Source organism: Myotis nattereri (assembly GCF_964212035.1).
Source record: "Myotis nattereri genome assembly, chromosome: 11".
NCBI classification, from domain to species: Eukaryota; Metazoa; Chordata; class Mammalia; order Chiroptera; family Vespertilionidae; genus Myotis; species Myotis nattereri.
The window spans coordinates 64,064,345-64,078,225 of record NC_138086.1 but is presented as its reverse complement, the minus strand read 5'-3'; the positions used below and the strand labels follow the sequence as shown (position 1 = coordinate 64,078,225).

Here is a 13,881-nt window from a genome sequence, read left to right as displayed (position 1 = left end):
CTGCTATCCATAAATGTGTTGCTTCTGATTAAACTGCACTTGGTGTATAAAACATGCTTCTTACTAAAACTCGAATGTGTTAACGGTGTGCTGGCAGGACCCCGATAGGGCTCAGGCAGGTGGCAGGTGGCACATCGTGGCTGGTTCGCCCACAGTGGGTTTGCCTTGGGAGTGACAGTATCTCCCTAAACTCACTAGTTCAGGAAGTGATGCTAGACACTGAGTGTGTCCTACGGGCCTAGACCTGACCTAGGCACGCACGCCCTGTCCCAGAGTCACTCACTAACTGCTCACTGGCCCCGAGTTCCTTTCATCCCTCGCCGCGTCTGCTCAGGAGAGAGTTACAGCATTAAGACATGTCCAGCCCCTGGAGCTCAGAGCAGCAAGCTCAGGAAGGAGAGTAATTCACTCAGAGGACAGGAGGGCTCCCCAAAGATGAGACTTCGAGGATCCCATATGCGGGAAGTCTGTCAGGACGAAGCAACGCAAGGTACAAAATTCTGGTCTGGGAATAACCAGGTGTATTCTCAGGATTTCCATGACTGAGCCGCGATCAACGACTTTTTACATTTAGTCCCAGCATCTTGGACTTTGCGGAGGGTCGAAGTCCAGGCTGCTCTGGACTCGGGTTCTCATCTCTTCAGAGGCAGACTGGCTAATTCTGGGCAGCAAAAGCTCAGTCCGTTTGCCTGATGGCTTGCTCAAGGTCAGGACAGTGTGGCCACTGAGCTCAGAGGTACTTACTGTCCCCACTGTGCCCGCATCACTAGCAGCAGCGATCCCATTTTTTTTTCTGAGCCCATCAGCAGCCCAGTGTAAACTAAAGACAAAACAATACTGACTTCCTTTGCATCGTATCTGCTTCTTTGATGCCGATTCTCTGCTGTTACCCTCGGTTTTATTCAGAGGGTAACTTGCAAATTTTTAAATGGAGAAAAAACAAACCAATAAGCAGATGGGGAGAAATGATGGAAGCACAACGCAAACAGAAAAGAGAAATCGGAGCAGGAGGCCTGGGGCCACCGGAAGAAATCCGGGTGTAGGGGTGGAAACCACTGACTTCCTGGCTTTTAGATTCAAGGGGTGGGGGCAGGTCTGGATGAAAGGACAGCGGTTTAGTGGTTTGGGGAAGAAGTCCCTGTCCCAAAGATCCCTGCTCCAAACCGAGGTGGCCCCCCAGGTATAATAGTGCACGTAGGGAAAGACACCCTGGGTAGGGGAGTGTCCAGGGGCAGTTGTATAGAATTGTTAGTGACATTATAATTCTAAAGATTTCAAAGGCCAAGAGCCAGCATCTTCGGGGTCAATGAAAGCTTTGGTGAGCAGTCCTTGCTAGAGGTGGCAGAGGTCTTCGTGCACGGTCCGATGGCCTCGTACCTCGCGTGGCACCTTCCTGCCACCTCCCTGGGCTCAGACGCCGAGCGAGAGCGGCTGCTGGGCCTGGGCACCCAGGACATTTGATAAAGGCCTTTATCAAGCGCTGGCAGGCTTTTCTCACCACGCCCGGGCCTGAGGAGTGCACAGGGTGCCGCCAGCACACACCGCAGCCTCCGCCTCTTTGTCCCCGCAGCCCCTCCCAGCTCAGGGCTGAGAGAAAGAAACGCATTTCCATACGCCCTGAATGGCCCTTTGGACGCGTGAGTGGCAGGTCCGCCACACCTCTCCCGGGTTCCTCACTGAGACGGCCTGGCTGCTCTGCTGGCAGGTGCAAGCCCGCCAACCAGGGGGAGAATTAAGTTTTTAAATGGACTGGAGGACAAAGGTGTAGTTTTGCCAACTGTTAAGCAGAGAACAAATGTAATACTATATCCCAATAGCTTGGCCTAATGCAAAAGCCTTCTCCTTATCCCAGGGGCCACTGGCAACCCTGGGTAACTGTCCCCGGTCCCTTATTAATGGCACTAATCAAAGCACCAGTGTTGGGGGAACCTAAGTGAGTGACAGCATTTAAGATGTTTTAAGCCTCTCATTATTCCCAATGCATCAGTAAACATGCAAATTACCGTTTGCAGAATGTAGGGAAATACACAGTTCTGCTAAGCCCCCTTCCACGTAGCTTTTTTTAAAACAAAGCAAACACAAAATGGAAAAAGGCTCTGGTGGGGTTTCAGATAAGACTCCATTTTACGCGTTTTCGGTTAACAGATTGACATGGTTTTGTACAGCACATGGGCTCTTGCCTCCTAGAGATGCTGGGAACCGTCCCAGTGTGACCACAGCTGGCATTTCCTGACCCAGTGCAAGGCCCACCTCGCCCATGCGCCATGCGACCCTCAGACTACAAGGAGAAGCATCATCTCACAGAGTCGCCTGGATGCAAAGACTGGCAAACAGGAAGGAGGGAACGGACGGCCGGCGAGGGGCCACAATATGCCTTTCATTGTCATTTCCCTTACGCATTTTTAAACTTCACCCCCGGAAGAGGCAGGCAGAAATACACGGCACCAGGGTGTCTTCCTAACTTGGGAGGTTTGCTTCTCATGGTAAATAAATGGTTAGCAAGCCAGTTTCCCCTTTGTTTTGTTGTTTTCTGTTAATCCTCACCAGAGGATATTTTTTCCATTGATTTTTTAGAGAGACTGCAAGGGAGGGAGGGAGGGGGGAGAAAGAGAGAGGGCCAGAAAGAGAAAAAGAGAAAGAAACATCAATGTGAGCGAGACACATGGATTGGTTGCCTCCCACACTCTCTCTGACCTGGGCTGGGGATCGAACCTGCAAACACAGGTACGTGCTCTTGACAGGGACTAGAACCAGAGACGCTTTGGTGCAAAGGACGATGCTCAAACCACTGAGCAACGCAGGCCAGGGCCCCTTTGTTTTAAATAAAGAACGGTTTCCTCCTTAGGATGCTTGTGAACTTGCACAGCAACACTGAAAAATAATGCTACAAAAACTTACAGCCCTGTTGTTAGGCTTTGCCTGGGGAACCCAACTCCAAAGAACCTATCAGCTGGGCAGAGGCGCATCTATTTCCTTCCTCGTGTGGAGACAGTGTTATGTGATCGTGACGAGAAAACAAATCACAGGCTGTCACCACGCTTGTTCTCTCATCTCGGACACTACCCGGGGGTCCAAGCAGAAAACAAAAGTTCAGTCAAATTCTACTGCATTGCAAAATCAAACACTTGAATATATATATATTTTAGATATTTTTAAAAAGCGACATCCTGTAACCAAAGCAACAATGACAATATAATTATAAGTGGACCAATGTACCACGCAGGCAATTTTATATTGTTACTGGATTTTAAATGAATGAGAAACAGAATAGAACTCAAAAGACAGGGGAGCTAGGGGGCAAGAAAAATAGTGAAACAGGATGGCGAGGACTGTTGGGTTTAAGCCTGCTCCAAAAATCGGCAGGCTCCACTGGTCCTTCTTCTGGTTGATTACGCCCACGTTCTTGGAAAAAGAGAAGATGCTCACTACAGAAGAGGTGGAGACCAGGATGGGAGGGGCAGGAAGGGAGAGGTGAGAGGTAGAAGGAAGAAACCAAAAACTTTTAGCCCTGGTCTAAGCCCCAGATCTTCCCGAGCTAAGGTGAAGCCAGACAGGACGCTTTTCATTACAGACCATCAGACATGTCACACAAAGATTACATATATTAATCAAAGACTGCATGTAGTAATCGGCCATGCTGGTCCATAGCATGGATGTTTACAGTCCTGAGCACTGGTTATGAAGAGGGTTAGCTCCACTTCTGAGCTCTATTTACACAGATGTTCATTCATTCATTCATTCGTTCATTCATTCATTCATTCGGTCAATGAGCGGAGTGCTTGGTGTGAGCCAGGTGCTAGGAACCGAGAGACTACAACCCATAAAATGCGGACTCCAGTCCAATAAACAGAATTAAAAACTGATGCGTGCTGTGAGGAGGGTGTGCATGTACGTTATACATTCCAGTGTGGTTGTGAGGAAGTGATGCTCCAGGGAAGTGACACCTGAGCAGAGCTGAGCAGAAAGGGTTTCCAGGCAAACAGCACAGCTATGCTCACGCCTCAGAGTAGAAGACACGAGGACAGCGCACAGTACGAGGTCTGACAGACAGGCAGGGAGGGGCCAGACCGTGTGGGTGGAACGGGCGACTGTCACGAGGGGGATGGGGAGTCCTTGAAAAGGGATGCAGAGAGGCACATGGCCTAATGCAAGGTCCCTGGCTGCTGAGCCCAGGAAGGCTGGAAGAAGCCAGCCGTCCCGTAGGACAGGTGTTGGCAAACTTTTCCCATGAAGGGCCAGGCAATAAATATTGTAGGCATTGTGCGCCAAGAGGAGAAATCATGGATTTTATGTAAGTACTTTACAAAGTTCCATAAAATTTTTATTGATGAAACAAAAAATAGAATAACAATTAATAATAATAATAATCACTGAGTACAATTTTAACACTATAGGTTGCGTAGAGACAAAAACGGAATTTTTTTGTTGTTGTTGGGAGGAATAACAAGTTGTTTAATTGGTGTTCTGCTATGGCAGCATAAAAGCAGCCATAGACAATATGTAAATGAGTGAGCATGGCTGAGGTCCAATAAAGCTTTACTCACGAACCGAAATTTGAGTTTCATATAATTTCATATGTCACAAAGTATTATTTTTATTTCAACCATTTGAAAATGTGAAAACTATCCTTAGCTTGCAGGCTACACAAACACTGGACCATGGACTTAAATGTCTTTCAAGAAAAAGAATTCCCGGAGGAGAACCAAGATGGCGGCATAGGTTAACGCCGGAGTTTGCTGCTTTGAACAACTACTTCAAAAGTGAAACTAAAAGACGGAACGGACATCACCCAAAACCACTGGAACGCTGGCTGAGTGGAAGTCCTACAACTAGGAGGAAAGAGAAACGCATACGGACACTCAGAGGAGGCGCAGTGCTGAAGTCAAATTCTGAGGTGCGGAGTGCGCGGAGCGGGCTGGCGGCGGAGGGCGCGGTTGGCGTTTTCAATCGGGAGGGAGTCGCAGACTCTGAGCTCCAGATCCGGGAGAGTCTTTAGGGACCCAGACTCAAACGGGAGAAGCTCGACTGTCTGGTTTCGGTCAGAGCAAGTGCAGCTTTCTCTCCGAGGTTTGCAGCCATTGCTGGGACTCAGAGAGGCAGAGCCCCTGGGGACAGGACTGAGAGCCGCCATACTGCTCTCTCCGGCCCACCCTGTTGATCCTGTGGACCCGCCCCGCCCAAGCCCTGCACAGAGGCATTTGCCGGATAGCCTCAGGCAAACGCCAGATTAGCACCTCCCTAGAGGACAGAAGTTCTCTCACTGCTGACACAGCTGATTCTCATAGCCACTTGGCCTGGAGGTCAAACCCTCCCTGGAATTAGCTACAACAATCAAGATTTAACTATAAGACCACGAACAAAGACCACTAGGGGGTGCACCAAGGAAGCATAACAAAATGCGGAGACAAAGAAACAGGACAAAATTGTCAATGGAAGATATAGAGTTCAGAACCACACTTTTAAGGTCTCTCAAGAACTGTTTAGAAGCCGCCGATAAACTTAATGAGATCTACAAGAAAACTAATGAGACCCTCGATGTTATATTGGGGAACCAACTAGAAATTAAGCATACACTGACTGAAATAAAGAATATTATACAGACTCCCGACAGCAGAACAGAGGAGCGCAAGAATCAAGTCAATGATTTGAAATGCGAGGAAGCAAAAAACACCCAACCGGAAAAGCAAAATGAAAAAAGAATCCAAAAATGCGAGGATAGTGTAAGGAGCCTCTGGGACAGCTTCAAGCGTACCAACATCAGAATTATAGGGGTGCCAGAAGATGAGAGAGACCAAGATATTGAAAACCTATTTGAAGAAATAATGACAGAAAACTTCCCTCACCTGGTGAAAGAAATGGACTTACAGGTCCAAGAAGCACGGAGAACCCCAAACAAAAGGAATCCAAAGAGGACCACACCAAGACACATCATAATTAAAATGCCAAGAGCAAAAGATAAAGAGAGAATCTTAAAAACAGCAAGAGAAAGAAACTCAGTTACCTACAAGGGAATACCCATACAACTGTCAGCTGATTTCTCAACAGAAACTTTGCAGGCCAGAAGGGAGTGGCAAGAAATATTCAAAGTGATGAACACCAAGAACCTACAACCAAGATTACTTTATCCAGCAAAGCTATCATTCAGAATTGAAGGTCAGATAAAGAGCTTCACAGATAAGGAAAAGCTAAAGGAGTTCATCACCACCAAACCAGGATTATATGAAATGCTGAAAGGTATCCTTTAAGAAGAGGAAGAGGAAGAAAAAGGTAAAGATACAAATTATGAACAACAAATATGCATCTATCAACAAGTGAATCTAAGAATCAAGTGAATAAATAATCCGATGAACAGAATGAACTGTTGATTATAATAGAATCAGGGACATAGAAAGGGAATGGACTGACTATTCTTGGGGGGGAAAGGGGTGTGGGAGATGCGGGAAGAGACTGGACAAAAATCGTGCACCTATGGATGAGGACAGTGGGTGGGGAGTGAGGGCGGAGGGTGGGGCGGGAACTGGGAGGAGGGGAGTTATGGGGGGGGAAGAGGAACAAATGTAATAATCTGAACAATAAAGATTTAATTAAAAAAAAATCCAAAAAAAAAAAAAGAAAAAGAATTCCCTAATAAAAGTTTATCAGAATTAAAAATTCTCTTCTGATCTCTGCTATTACATATATTACATAGCTAACTTCATTGTGTTTTTAATCCACCACTCCGTGTCTACTTTCCATAATTGGCATAGTTATAAATATAATTTTTAATTACCACTGTGGCATAATGCAATTTTTAATTACCAGCATGGCCTACCACATTTCACACAGTGCTCATAAGATTGAATTTTTCACTAGAATAAATGGCATTGCACATCCTTGGATAAATTCCTTTTGGTCCCTTTAGGGTTAATCTTTGTATCAGCCTCAAAAATAAAACGACTGGATTTCCAGGGGAAAAGTATGATACGCTTAAGACCATTGTTTTCTGCCAGAGAACACTCCAGAAAGGTTCACTGAACACTGAGTTCCAGGTATTTGTGTGTCACCAGCAAAGTTTTAAAAAAGGGCTTATTTCCCCAAATCCCCAATAATGAAGGTGTTGATAAGTTTACTTATTCTGGCGAAGCTTACGGGTGGATTGTGGTGTTTGAAGTGATTATAAGTTGCATTTCTTGGTGCTAGCCAGTCTGCGCAAGATCCCTATGACAGTTCCATGTATGTTTCCTTTACTTATAAACTGTCCATCTCCTTTATCCCTCGTGGGGTCAAGTTCAGCAGTGGAACTTCCAACTGACTCCTACACTTTCTATACCCTGGTTGGAGAGCTTTCATATGGAATTCATCTATGTGATTTCTTTCCATTCTTTTCCAGGGCAAGGGCCAAGTTTCAGGCAGGTCTAGGTCCGTGGTAATTCCGATACGGAGGGTGTGCACAGGTAACATCATAGGGAGTGTCCAGGCACACTCGGGCTCTCCTGGCAGCCTGTGGCCATGCATTGGGGACCTCCTAACCGACACTGCCATAGTCACATCACCCGCACACCTGAGGTCATGCCATCCACCCCTGGGGGGCAGAATGCACAGTGGGGGAGGATGGCATGGAGGGTGAGGCTCAATTCCCGGCTCAGCTGACTTGGCTCACAGCATCCCTACCAGCCCTGCCCCGCGTGCCGTATCGCCATGGCATCCGTATCTTCCATCTCCCACTGAGAACAGGGGCCATCTGTTGCTAAGCGCCCTACAGGGCACAGAAGAGCCCTCCACGACAGAAAGGATCTGGCCCCAAATGTCAGTGGTGCCAACGCTGAGAATTCCTGTTCTCAGACTAAATAACCACCCTCTCCGTGCCTCTCCTACCCTACGCCCAGACCAAACTATTAAACCAAGAGAGAGCATCCGGCAACACAGATGAAATGGCCTGGCGTGGAGAGGGACATTTCATTTAGAGATTTCTATTTTGTTGTGGCATTTCGTAGGACACTTCCCTGACGTGGGCCCGGCACCACGCAACCGAAGCCCGAGCTATCGTTACCACCAGCCAAGTACACACTGGAACCTGACTTTGCGGCACGTCTCATTGGCTGCACCCTTCAGAGGTTTCCAGTGAGAGGGAAAAGCCGATTAGGGAGACCCAGGAAGCTGGCATGGAGCAGCAGGAATCAGAGGAGAAATTACCTAGAGGTCTGTAGACAGAGACACTGAGGTTGAGGGTCGGGGTGGCCGAGGACTAGGTAGAGAGAGACCTGGCCAGCCTCTTTGGGAATCAGACCTTGGAGCCGCCAGGACCAGCTACCTGAGATGCCACCTGTCACAGGGGAGATCAGTGGTGGCTGGTTCTGAACATGTAAAACCTTCTGCTCAAGTGTATTCAAAGCAGCTTATGCAGGACAGTCAATGAGACAGAAAAACAGGCCTTACCGGGGGTGCTGATGGCGGGGGAGGGGGAGGAGCTCCCAGAGGCGGGGGAGGTGGAGGTAGAGGAGGAGGTGGGGGTGGCGGTGGCACTGGCATATGTCACGGCGTTGGTGTCTCTTGCTTGTGAATGGTCCCAAGAGAATGGCTTCTGCTCTGAAAAGGAGAGAAGAGAGTTTTAAACGCGAACGTCTTTATTCATGCACAGGTACTTCATGTCATGCAGACATACAGATATTATGGCTTCTTCCTTTCTTCCTTTCTCTCTTTCAATAAATACAGTGTGTCTATTGTGAGGCAGGCATTGTGCCCAGTGCTGGAGACTGAAAGAGCAGCCAGATTCTTGAGAGAATTTGGAGACGGAACTGATAAAATGCAGCTATTTCTGTATCAAAATTAATAGAATACATAAATAGCAACACCTCATTCCATGATCTTTCCAAATAACGGATTTCTACCTCCTTCGCATTACACTTTTAGTTTTATCATTTCTGACGCATTTAAAAAAACATTCTGCACACGTTCCCCGTCCCCTAAGCAGAGCGCACGAATGAAATGTAACCTTTTCTGCAGGTCGCGGGCGCCACATTACTCATGGTACCAGCCTCAAGCAGGGCCCTAAAGGGCATCACTCATTCTCCTGCTCCCTCCTCTCCCGGCAGCTCTTACTGTATTGCTGTCCCTCTGTGGCTTCTATACAATCATCTGGGTGCGAGCAGGCCCCTTTCTGCAAAAGCATCATAACTGGTTTGCTACATAGAGGGCTTCTTGCCGCCATTCTGCAAACACACTTATGTTTCAAACAGTTCATATTGTAAGACACCTGAGCTCCTATAAGTGTGTGTGTGCATGTGCATGTGTGTGCGTGTGCATGTGCGTGTGCGTGCGCGCGCCCTAGATCCTTATCAAGGCACGTGGCAAAGGCTTAAAACCCACACTGAAGGCAAGTCCCACAGTTTACAGGAAGGAGGAAAACCTATGTGAGACTCTAAACACAATTAAAGCACGAACAGAAATACACATCAGACCTGCACAGGGGTAAATTTGTGTTTTGTGGTGTTTTCTTGTTTGTTTGTTTTGGTTTTGTCTCTGTAGTCACTGGAAGGTCAGAAAAAGGCCTGTGCCCGCTTCTTCAACTTTGAAGCCCTCTGGCACCTGTATTATTCCTTGCTAATACTTTTATCTCCTTGCAGTAAAGAGCAGTTATGTAACACGGTGCCTGATTTTTAGCAGGGGCTACCGTTTTGCTTATGTAGTACATGTTAGTTCTGTTTGGCTGCTATGTGACAGGCTGGTCACATTAATTTCCATGATAATATTCTAAGGTCAGAACCACCTTGTTTTCAGCAGGGTTAAGACTTCCCCTAAAATTGTACAAAATTTAAAAAATATATGTAATTTAAAGTTCATCTTTCTTTTGTGGAAAAAGTCCATGATAGTTTCATAAGAGTCCCAAAGATGTGCATGAGCTGATCATTGTGGGCGACCAAAGTTTTCTTAGGAAGTGTCCCCCCCCTACTAAAGCCAGATAATTACTGTGCCACTGCCTCTTCCCTCGACAGTAACACCAGGACAGAAAGACCGGAAAAACAATACTCATCAGAGTCCCCAACATGAAACTACAGTGAACTTGGGCAGAGATCCCATAGGGCAGCAGGTACTTCTTCCTGGTGGCGTCGGTGACGTGTTTAGTACACAACCTAATACACTCAGTAACGCAGGGTCACACCAAGCCGGCATTTTACTGGCTGAACGCTGAAGCAAGTTGGATGTTGAGTCCGCAATTTAGTTGGAACAAAAACAAATGATCAGTTATTTGTATTTTAACCCTTTCTTTCATAGAAGGCACTGGGCGCATTCTTTATGTGATCCTTTATTCAGTGCCAAAAAGAACGGCAGCCAACAATGTATAGTAGGTATTGAAAGGTTGGCTGAAGTATTAATAGAACAAGAGAAAATATGCAGAGAGTCTCATTATGTGAGGATTCCATCTTTTATCCAAGACAGATGAGAAGACAAAGACTTGCTTCCCCTGGTGATGAACTGGAAAGAGATTAAAAGAGGAACTTTGAAAAGGTAAATGTTTCTTACCTACGGGTTTCGCCATTTATCTAAGGAAAAATGGCCATAGGTAGTAAGTAACCTTAGGAGCACTGTGGCTGAGCTGTTCACGGAACCCCGGAGCACTCAGCTAGGTACTATTTCCCAGCCTCCTTTGCAGTTAATTGTGACCAGGTGACTGACCTCTGGCCAATAGAAAGAAGGCAGAGTGATGCGCTCCACCTGGAAGCTGGTCCATAAAGACCTACCTACAACTCTCTCTTTCCCCATCCAAAAGATGTCAAGAATTTGGGCTCCTGACTCACTTTTAAACACCGGATTAGACTTTAAATACCTGAAAAATAAACTTCTGTGTTAAGCTACAGTTTAAAGTTAATTTGTTATAGCCACTCATTTTTAACCTGCCTAACACAGGAACTAAGTGGGTTATAGTGAATTCTCATCATTTGCGGGAGGTATGTTTTTATAAAGTTGTCATGATCGCCGAGTTAACAAATCCTGAACCATTGCTCCTAGGAGGTACACAGGGTTAGGTTCCTGTGGACAAACATTTACAAGATTTTTGTCACCGCATTAAATTATAATCTCATTTCACGTGTGTTCCTGCTTCCAGAGACCTTATAGATAGGTATCTGCTGTTGTTACATTAACATTCATGCCAACAGCACTGTCCCTCATGATGGAATGAAGCTTACCTCTCACACACATTGTCTCCATCAGGCAAACCGCAGCCTCCCTCCACTCAAGAACACTGGACGGAACCTGGACATTACGCTAGGAGGGCCATTTAAAACAGTGCAACCACCACCAATAAGCACCCACATCTGAACAGCGTGGCACTGAACAGAATGTGTAAAAGACACTAGTTTACAGCATGGGAGCCGCAACAAGGAGGCGGGGGTCGCCGTGTAGGACCTCAGCTGCCATGTCTGCATCGGGGCACGCGAGCTTCCCCCACTTTGCACACGTCTCCCACTGACCGTGAAGGCGCCTGTGAGTACTGACTTCGAGGCGACAAGTACAGTTCAGCGAGTGGGCGATGAGCAGACTATGGAATCCGTGAACAATGACATCGACTGTGTAATTCTTGAACCCCCTCCGTGTGCTCAGCACTGGATCAGGCGCTAATAATCCACTGTTCTGGTTAATCCTCTCAGCAACTCCCTGGCAGACGCCGGCATTTCCATAGGAGAGACCACACGATGCAGGTAGTTTCTACCAACTTTCAGAAAGCGTGCCCGAGCTGAGTTAAAGCCCTAGCCTTTCAGATTCCCAAACCTCATTTCTTGCTTTACTCACTTGGTATCATTCAGGCCATCTTACTTCTCTGCTTCCATTTTGCAAAGATTTAAAAATCGTTTTGAGACCCTCCAAGTGACAGGGACCTCATCCAGGTGAGTGTAATTCTGCCACTCACGTCCCCTAAGCTAAGCATCCTTGCTGCCCACCTCGTTTATCCTCAGAAATCTGAGAATGGTTAGGTACCACTGGGCTTCCCTCTTGCTGAAATCACAGGAGTGATTTTTCAAACGCTGAGATGAAAGAGTATTTTTATATGCGGCACTTGATGGCTGCGAAGGCTCTTTCCTGACAGGGATAGTAATTAAGCAATTAGGGAGGGAAGAGTTTGTTCAAACCTAACAGTCTGGAAGCATGCAGAGTGCCAGGAAGTCGCAGGCTGCACCCAGGCGCTCTCCGATGCCCTGTGCTCTCCCGACACATTGGAAAAATGCTATTTTTCTCCATAATGCATGAAAAAGTGCCTAGCATAAAAACGCCAGATTCTCAAAAGCTTTTCTATTTTCTCCCGATGCATGAAATAACACTGGAGAACAGCGTGGAGACGCAGGGTCAACATTCTTGCACCGTTAGAGGGAGGCGGGGGAAGAGAATGAACAGCACCCCCATGTGAGACCCCGAATACAGGGGACCGGCTGGTCTTCGTGTCATACAGACCTGCCTTCTGCTTCTGCCTCTGCCTCTGCCTTTCCCAGCTGCACAGCTGGGGCCAAGTCACCGAACTCAGCAGGCCTCGTTTTTTATTTTATTTGCAAAATAGCTATAATGCTCAATTCTTAGTTTGTTATCAGAATTAAAACGAAGACCGTATATAAGAAGAACAGAATACAGGTCCTCGGCAGACGTCACTGGAAGCTGTATTTATCATCCTCCCACCACCGCCTACTCCATGCCCACCACTGCAGTCTGTGAGTAACTGCAGAGAAAGAATAACTCACGGTGAGCACTTTCACATACCAGTTGCTCTTCTCACACTCACTTTCCCCCGCAAGAGTGGTTTGTCGGATTACAGCTGCTCACAAATAGAACACGGGCCTATTTAAAAACATGTAAGCATGAAGGGTTACTGCCTCTATGTGACAGAAGCAGCGTTTGCTGGTTCTAACAGTACATTTCAGTGGGGATCTGAACGTAAGGTTCTCCACGCACTCCTAACTGCCATGTGTTGACACGGCTCCACTGCATCTCTTGTTTCTTGGCTATGAAGTCAGGGAAAAGAACAGACTTCTCACCTCGGCACTGGTCAAGGTGGACGCGCCCCAGGAGGCAGCCCGTTTCACACGGTGTGGTCTCAGCCGGGTCCTGCCAAGCTACATCAGTCATTTATTTATCAAAGGGGCCCTGCAGCCAGAAAATCAGACCCCGTGAGCCCACGCGCATACAAGGCACCAATATAAAGGTTCTCACAAAACATGTGGCAAAGCTGCCAAAGCTTTCAGCAAAATAATAAAGAATATTTTTAAAAACAAAACACCTTCTCTACAGGTGATGATGACAATGACTTATGAGTGGCCACTTTCTGTGGCCACTTCCTCATCATTCCAGGATGGAATTCTTTGGGCCCAGCCCTTGTCCTGGGACTTCCCGCCTGTAAGATCTCGTGCTCCAGGCACCACCTCTCCCAGTTAAGACTGTCTTATACAGGCTACATGGAAGTTGCTGTTCTCATTGTCCTCAATGGTACAAAGTCCTGGAAATATTTTGCCTTTTGGGGTGGTGGGGGCGTGTTGGCCCGAGTAAGCAGATAAGCAGGGGACAGGGCATGGGGAAATACTAATACAAAGCCCAGCATAAAAAATCCTTGGTGTTTGTGTTCTAGCTAATAGGAACATGAGCTAGCGCGGACACAGCCCTTCATATGTGTCAGGCACTGTTGCTAGAGCTTTTCATATATTAACCTATTTAAGCCCCCAAACACTCCAACCGGATAGATACTATTACCCCCATTCTTCAGATGGGAAAGCCGAGGCACAGAGAGGTTAAGAAAGATACCCTAAGTCAGACAGTGAATCCGTGGGGGAGCTGGCATTCATATGTAGATTCCGATTCACTGGGTCTGAGGTGGGGCCGGAGATTCTGCATTTCTGACAAGCTCCCAAGTGAGGAGAACAC

General features: G+C 47.0%; 1 protein-coding gene across 1 annotated transcript in view; it reads right to left on the bottom strand.

Moving 5' to 3' along the window:
• Positions 1-13,881, bottom strand: part of WIPF3 (WAS/WASL interacting protein family member 3) — a 59,005-nt gene that overhangs the window by 32,412 nt on the left and 12,712 nt on the right. The window contains exon 2 of the mRNA XM_081101886.1: positions 8,416-8,565. Coding sequence (XP_080958012.1) covers positions 8,416-8,508 — 93 coding nt within the window. The 5' untranslated portion in view covers positions 8,509-8,565. The remainder of the gene's footprint in view (positions 1-8,415; positions 8,566-13,881) is intronic.